Source organism: Drosophila sechellia, chromosome X (assembly GCF_004382195.2).
Source record: "Drosophila sechellia strain sech25 chromosome X, ASM438219v1, whole genome shotgun sequence".
In the NCBI taxonomy this organism is placed as follows: Eukaryota; Metazoa; Arthropoda; class Insecta; order Diptera; family Drosophilidae; genus Drosophila; species Drosophila sechellia.
In genome coordinates this window covers 17,891,093-17,899,215 of record NC_045954.1, presented here as the reverse complement: position 1 = coordinate 17,899,215, position 8,123 = coordinate 17,891,093, and the positions used below count along the sequence as shown (strand labels likewise).

Sequence of the window (8,123 nt, the reverse complement as noted above, 5' to 3'; positions counted from 1 at the left end):
AAGATCTTTCCTCAAATGGCTTAAATAGCTTTTTTATTTGTTATTTATTTACTGCCTTACAATGTAGCTCACTAATTTAAATAAATACTTTGTATTGAATTTACCATATATAACTTTATCAATAGCATAGACGTTTTATACGATTTTGCAAATAATGTAAATATTTTTTATTTGATTCTAAATTAAGATCTTGAAGATAAACTTATAGATTTTGAATAACAAAATGTTGTTTTTAAGACTGCTGGCTCCATCTAACTTTAGGCTCGTCAAAAAATAAGCGGCGCCCTCTACTTTTGAAAATTGGAATGATCACTGTATATACATTTTACAGTGAGAGTAAGAACGTAAGCATGTGCTGCTTTCGATGACCGCTAGGTGTCGCCTTAGCTTATCTACTCTGCAGACGTAATTTCCGTGTAAGTTACATACATGATACCGCTCTACATTCAATCTGCAAATATTCAACTAATATTGTAGATAATAAAAATAAGCGAGCCAAGTCGTGAATTTTTGTCTAACTTTGGTTATAATTTTATTCATTATCTTAACTTGTTCTGGTTCTTCTTCACTTCCATGCTCCGATCTTCAGGGGTTTCTCTTGCTGCCTTTGCAGCTGCGTTTAGCGTTTTCACAATTTGTTGGTTTTAAACATAGATTGAGAAATTATGTATAATGTATGTATGTTATGCATAGTTATATATTAAACATGTAGTATATATTATAATTTATGTAGCATACAAAAAAAATATCTAAAAAAAAAATAAACAAAAAGGTATCCTTAAGACGGAACCGCGACGGTGTCCAGCGGAACAAAGATGCCACTGCTAGGTATGCTAGGTTTCGGTTTCGGGTTCGGTCGCGGTCACCTCCTAATCCTCCTTAGTCTCCTTCTATCTCTGCCCTTCCTGTCTACCCCCCATCCGCTCACTGTGGCTTCTGGGTCTTTGGTGGTGCTTGGTGCTGCTGTTGCTGCTGCTGCTGGGTCTCGTACCGCTGGCGCAGGGCGGTCAGGGCACTCAGCAGCCGGCTGTTGGCCGCATCCAGTGCCGCGATCTGCTGGCCCTGCTCCTCGATCACGCGCTGCTTGTGCGACAGCGCCAGCGACATCTTCAGCTGCTCGCGTCGCAGCTCCTCCTCCATGGTGATGAGTCTGCAGGAGGATTGAAAGAAACTTTAATTAGGTTTACCCCTGAAGGATGGGTCCATGCAAATTATTTAGACAGCCGTGTGGCCAAAATTAGTGTGGTTATTCAAAGCTTAGGTTAAGCAATAACGAACGAACACCTATTTTGGCTACATCGCTTGCGTCTTGAATTGAATTCAATCCCCACCTGTCGATGATGCTGCGCATAGTGGACTCCGACTGCAGGCTAAGATTGTTCGATCCATTGCTGCCCGCCGGGCGCTGCAGGCCGAACAGCTCGTCGCTGGAGTCGCGAAGCTCGGCCTCATCCCGGTCCAGCGTGTGGCAGAGCGTGTCCAGCGTCTGTTGCAGCAGCTGGATTTCTCCGTTCTGGTCATAGCTCTTGCCCAGTCCCTGCTCAGAACCGGCGCCTCCTCCGCCGCTGCCGCCACTGCTGCGCAACTGCCTGCGTCGCTTGCCCTCCTGCAATTGGTTGCAGTGTCCTGGAACCAGAATTTATTTCATGTTATCCGTTTCCTAGTTAGATTCACACGGATTTTCCCAACTCACCCTCTGTATCCGTGCTGCTGTCGGAGAGCGTGCGCGCCGAGTCCAAGCTCAGGCGCCTCTGAGCCGCTGATGTGCCCGATCCCACGCTGCCCGCCACACTGCCGGCATACTGCTTTAGTTCCTGATCCCGTTCCCTCTGCTGTTGCTGCTGCATCGGATTCTGCTGCTGCTGGTGGGGATGTTGATGGTGTCCCGCGGCACTGGAAGTGGACAAGCCATAGCCCACATTTCCACTGCTGCCGCCGTAGCCACTGCCGTAAACATCCTCGCGCTTAAGCGGCCCATTCAGCCGCCCGTAGGCGGATGAAGCGCCGCTCTTGCCCAGATTCGAGGTGGACGCAGATGCTGAGGTGGAGGAGCTACTGCCGCCGCTGAGCGAGCGTTGAGCCTCCAATTTGGTGGCAATACCCGCTCCAGCAGCTGCAGCCGCTGCATAACTGAAGTAATTATCCGCCGACAGCTGTTCGTCCGAGGAGCTGGGCGTTAAAGTGGCCGCCTCCAAGGCTCCGCCACTGTTGAGGAAAGCCGCCCTCGCGGCCACCAGTCCACCTCCAATTGGTTTCAAGCGGCTGCCAAACTGTTGTTGTTGCTGCTGCTGGTGTGGATTACTCTGTGCCGATGATCTGGACGAGCCAGTTTGGGGCTGAAGCTGATAGGAGGGATTCTTGAAGGCCAGCGGCGCATTGTGACTGCCCATCGCGGCCTTCAGCTGGCTCTCCACGGGACTGGAGGACTGCGAGGGCGAGGGATTTGTGGAGATGCTCTGGTAGCCAGAGCTGCAGTGACTGCTTTTCGCCGACAGCTGCTCCTTGCCGGGAACGGCGGCCGGCTTCAGATGACCCTGGTGGTTCTGCTGACCCTGGTTGTTATGGTGATGGTTCGCTGGCTCCGCCACGTCATGCTCCTCAGCGTACTTGAACAGATCGTCCAGATCCTCCAAGTTCTTGGGCATATTCGAGTTGGGATTCATATTGTTACCCCGCACATAGCCACCTGAGTGATCGGGTATTCCCAAATTCAGTTTGTGATGGCTTCGTCCGGCCCCCGCTGGTCCCAAACTGGATTTCATCATGGGTGTGGGCGACTTGCAGACAAAAGCACTGCTCGTATCGAACCCAGAGATCTGGATTTGGAACTCCCCGTGCATGTCATCGTAGCTGCCGCTCTGGTTATTGTTGCTGCTGCCCACGTTGCCATTGGCATTGGGATTTCCATTCCGTGGCAGTGTCCTGGAGCGAGTGCTCGAAGGCGTGCTGGTCTCGTAGTCATTGCCATTGTGCGACATATACGGATAGTTCATGCGATCCATGCGTTCCATGGTGCTGGAGGCACTGGTCTGTGGCGCCGGCGGGCAGTGATGTGGATGCAGCTGCTGCGTGTGATGGGCATGCTGCTGGTGGCCGTGCAGCAAATTGCTGCTGCTCCCATTTAGCGATGAGGATGCCATCGAGGTCTGCGATTGGGCATGCTGCAGGCCTCCCGGCGAACTCATATATTGGTTGCCGGCAATGGAGGTTTGTGAATTGGAGAGCATCTGGAGTGGATGCTGGTGGTGCGGCTGTTGCTGGTGGCCATGCTGTTGCAGCTGCTGATGTTGCTGCTGCTGCTGCTGCTGTTGCTGCTGCTGCTGCTGTTGTTGCTGCTGCTGCAGTAAGCCATTAACCGTGGGATCATTGTACCTAAAGATATTTTTCTCCAGAGAATTCGGCGTAAGTACTCCTCGCATGATGCCGCGCTCCGCAGACAATGGTTTACTAACAATTGCATGCTGCGGCTGGGCCAACTGGCTTTGTTGTGGCAGTAACTGCTCCGAGTTGGAGCCGGTGTGCGAGCCCGAGGATCCCGGATTGCGATTCTCCTGATTCTCGCTGGCTATCGAGTGCGTGGACGAGGTGGCCGGCAAATATCCACCCGGCAGTGCTGTGCCCATACCATGCTCTTTGGCTCGGCTGATTTCATCGAGAATGTGCTGCAACGGATCCAGCTCGTGCTGCCTGGCCTCCGGCAGCTTGGCCAGGCTTTCGCTGAGCAAACTGTGTAGTATGGACAACTGTTTCCCCTGGTCGATGTAACCGGCCCAATCGAGGATCGAGTCCGGAGCTGGGTGCTCCGGCCGCGTGGATATAATCTCCAGAAACTGTTGCATGCGAGCGGCCTCCTGCTCGAGGAAATCGTTGAGAAACTCCATAAAGTTCTCCTTGCCCTGGAAGCGGGTGAAGTTGGCCAATGTTTGCAGGGTCTTGGCCACCAGTGTGAGATTGCGGGTGGCCCGTGCGGACGGCAGTTCGCTGGTGATGTTGAAGAGCGACGGCGACAGGATGGCCGGGCACAGAAAGCGCAGGAAAATGCTCGCCGAGATCAGGTTGTCGGCCATATCCTGACGGCCAAGCTGCTGCAAGCGCTCCCGGAACGTGGCAAAGCAATTGCGCAACTGGGCGGGGAAATGCTTGTGCGATTCAAAGATGCACTGCCACGCCCCTCGGACCGCGCCGCGCAAGGCGGCCTGCTGTCGCTGCAGCGAGCCCGCCGACGAACCGCTCGTCTTGGTGGGATCCACTTCGCAGTCCCTCTCCGACTGAATCAGCTCGTTTATGGGTGCGGATAGTGTGTCCTGCAGATACTGTTCGCCCGTCAGCTTGAGGAATGCCTCCATGCTCTTGGTGGCCAAGGAGTTGCCCCTGAACGTAAGCCTCTGATCGCCAACTCGCAGCAGATCGAGGGCCACCACATCGGTGAGGAAGGCGCCCGCCAATCCCTGTGCGTGCATCAGCAGCACCAGTGCCTGTCCAATGTCCTCCTTGGCCTTGACTCCGATCACCGGCTCCAGGGTCTCGCACACGCGCTTGTAGTTCTCCTTAAGGTAGGCCAAAAAGTTGGCGTACACATTGATGGGCAGGATGTCGGTGCTCTGGAAACGGCACTTGATCCTCAGCGTGGGCAACTGCTCCTTGTCCTTGGACCCACTGCCGCCGCCGCCCGAGGTCCTACCCAGACTGTCGCCGGCCTTGTCGCTCAGTATGGGATACCATTGCTCGCAGGGCAATCTGGAGGTGACATCGTGCACGGGTATCTTCACCGATCCCACAAACTGGTATTTGTCCCGCTTCTTCTTCTTGTCCACCTCACGGAAAACGTTTACAGTGATCACATTAATCTCGGGTATGTCGGGGAAATCGAAGTGCTCCCCCCAAAACAGCAGATCCGTCTGCAGCTTCACCGAAGTCCGGCCGTACAGCGTCTTGTCCAGTTGCAGTTCGCAAAAGTAACGTTTCTTGGGCGGCAGATTCTTCGCCTCGTACACCCACATCTTCAGCGAGTTGTCCGTGCGACGCGTGTGCTCTGCATTTGGAGCGATCGACTTGCGCAGCGAGTAGATCCAAAGGTCGCGCTCCTGGCGCGATCCGCATGAGTAGTACCGCTCGCCACGAGGCCCGCCCCGTACCTGGAAACAGTGACGACGTCCCAGAACCGACTGGTGCACGGGCGCCACGCCCACCGCCCCAGTGCACGAGAGATCTAGAAGAAGAAAGAACAAGAAAATGGTTTTAAGAATTGGCCAAAACTCCAATATAAGCCAGAACTCACCTATGGTGGACATGACGGCGTGACTGGACAGCAAACTCTCGTGCGAGCGGGAGCCCCTCAGTCCGCCGGATCCGCGCTTGGTCCGCTCCAGCTTGGTCACCGACTTGGTCCGCTTCAAAGGATTGGATCTGTCGCACAGAGAAACGATGGCATATTATTAATATTGTGATCTTGAACATATCATATTCTCCTGGGGACTTACTTTTTGGAAAAGAAGTTGGTGAAACGCGAGGTGGCATTGTGCTCCGTCTGGTGCTGTTTGCTGCCCAAAATGGGCGTGGTGGGCGCTGATCCACGGCGGCACGCCTTCTCATAGGACGTATCTGCAAAAGAAGGAAGCGAAGGATATGGGCATTAGTAGGGATTATCTCACAAGTGCCCACTCGAATTTCTCATCTCGAACACATTTCATTGACCTTCTTTTCAGGTGATTCAGATTCAGTTCGGCAAGTATTTTAATCCCTAAATGATGAATTCCCATCCCATCTCCAACATACCCCGCACATTCCTCTGGAATCCCGTCCCGCATAACAAAAACGGCCAAAACACTTCGGTTGTAGTTCGTTTTCTTTTTTTGTTTTTGGAAGACTTAAAACTGGTTTTCGCCTGCCGAACAAAAGAAAAGGAGCAGCTGCTGCTCAAATGAATTTATCCCAGCTCCGGAGAGCCATCAACATCGCCGCATCACCTGCCGCAAAAAAAAAAAAAAGAAATAACAACAGCCGGAGCAGCCAGAAGACATGGAAACTGAGGCAAGGCGGCAAGCGCAGTGGCAGTGGCAGCAACGGCAGCAGCGGAAGGGGCAGGTAGCAATGATTCATCATTCATGTGCCTCATTACCGTGGCAAGATGCTAAGCGAGTACACTCAACACAGAGAATAGAACCAAATGACACGGACCAGATGATTCGAATTCAGGTTATCAGACCTGTTTTCCAAATAAAAAAAAACTCTGCGTATCTGTCTCATTGTACTTAAAAACCATGAAACATTTACTTTATGATCAACTTGAATAATTTAATTCGGAATAACGGGAATAGCAACTCAATACTGATTATTTTGTATTTATTTAACAAATTAAAAATACCATTTAAGAGGAAATTCATGCTTAGTTCATAGCTATTATTAATCAATAAAAGCGATTTAAAACAATAAAATTATATCATAAGTATAAGAAATAGATAGAAACTGTAGTATTTATATACTACCTTAATGGAGTAAAAAATGGTAAGAATTGTCCCTTAAGTCGTCTTTGCCGCAGTGCAACCGTAGCTGAAACTGAGTTCAGAATCCGGGTACCAGAAACCAGTTTCCACCTGGGCATCTCGTCTTCTCCTTTCCACAAAGCCGCCCGCACAGCCAAGAAGAAAATGAAGAACGAGCCCAAAAACAAAGCGACCTTGTCGAAGGCAGGCCACCTACAAAGTTAGCCATGAAAACAGGGGGATATCGTGTGTACCGGGCGGTGGGAGGTGGAAGAGGTGGAGCCCATGGACATGCTGCCACATCCCATCATTCTGACTCATAGGGGGAGAGAGAGTGAGCAAACATCATTTTTATCTGATGGCATGCAAAAGAGGCATCGAAACAACGGACAGGCCATCCCATGTTCCATGTTTAATGGGTTACTCCGCCCATCAGTTTCTTTTGCTGTCCAAAAGGGCTGCCTTCCGCATTTCCAGGTTGATTCATTTGAATGTCCACCACCAGATGCAAACAGCGCGATTTGTCATTCATTCAGAAAAATACACACCAAATTGTGTCATGTTTGGCATACGAAGACACACAACTTCTATTATTAATACGAAATGGTAAAAATATGAAATATTCCTATATAAGATCAAAACTCGTTGATGAGCAACTGTATCATCGTCGTAATCTTACCGCCTGGCGTGCAAAGCAAACAGCCAGCCCAAGCCAAAAAGCATCAAATTCAAAGCGATAAAGCATAAATGAATAAAAAAAAGGTGAGTCGAATACGGCGCATTTATACCGATTTTGTAGACGGTGGGTGTTCCACGCCCCTAGATTAATGCCAAATCTGGAATAGGCACGCAAATCTGGCCAGCAGAAAGAAAAATTGGTAGCCAAAGAAGACGCACCCCATGAACAAAGGCATCATTTAATTAAGGGAAACTAAGCAAGGTTGCTATCAACACTTTCAAATTAAGATATATACTATATGTACACACATATAGTAAATATGCTCTTTCTCTGCACAAACTTTCCATAATAATCTAGGGCAAGTTGGCTTATCAAATTTCTGTAGAAACAAGCTGCAATTACTTGAACATTTCTGCCTCATAAAGAAAGTAATTATTGCACCCACTGAGCATTTGAATGGGTTTGAACTGCTCTCACAACTATGACCCACCATTAATAACCAATGTAGCCCGGAGTTCAAGAACTAATTAAGTCTCTATGGGATGATACAAACGAGATTGTCTGTTTCGACATTTCAAAATCCAATGAAACCCAATGATGGCAAACACCATTTCGGGCATAAAAAAGGTGGGCCAATCCGCATATATAGTGCGATGAAGTCAGCAGAGATCAGGTCTAGTATATTACACCAAATCTCAGGTGAGTGTGTAATAATTTGGTAATTTTTGGCCAGATGACCGGACCTACGAGACCGCGAGTTCATGATCGTGATGATGCTGAAATGCTGACTACTCACATATGAATATTGCTCATCGCTTGAGTCACAACGTGAACAAATTCTTTGGTTTTCGGGCTCTTGAGACAGCGATGCAATTAAAACGGATTAAAAAGAGAGAGGTCGGTTCGCTTTCGCTGCGAACCATCGGCCGAAATGGTGATCGATCGAATTGGATCGGATATAT

General features: G+C 49.8%; 1 protein-coding gene across 8 annotated transcripts in view; it reads right to left on the bottom strand.

Annotated features, from left to right (window-relative positions):
* Window positions 1-500: 500 nt before the first annotated feature.
* The window catches only part of LOC6618112 (probable Ras GTPase-activating protein), a 42,225-nt gene continuing 34,602 nt past the window's right edge, over window positions 501-8,123 (bottom strand). For 4 of the 8 annotated variants that reach the window (XM_032726822.1, XM_032726825.1, XM_032726820.1 and 1 more), the window contains 5 exons: window positions 5,481-5,601; window positions 5,279-5,406; window positions 1,694-5,209; window positions 1,332-1,626; window positions 501-1,171 (listed from right to left, as the gene is read on the bottom strand). In XM_032726822.1, coding sequence (XP_032582713.1) covers window positions 925-1,171; window positions 1,332-1,626; window positions 1,694-5,209; window positions 5,279-5,406; window positions 5,481-5,601 — 4,307 coding nt within the window. In that variant the 3' untranslated portion in view covers window positions 501-924. The remainder of the gene's footprint in view (window positions 1,172-1,331; window positions 1,627-1,693; window positions 5,210-5,278; window positions 5,407-5,480; window positions 5,602-8,123) is intronic. The other 4 variants (XM_032726823.1, XM_002042374.2, XM_032726821.1 and 1 more) reach the window with 1 other exon arrangement.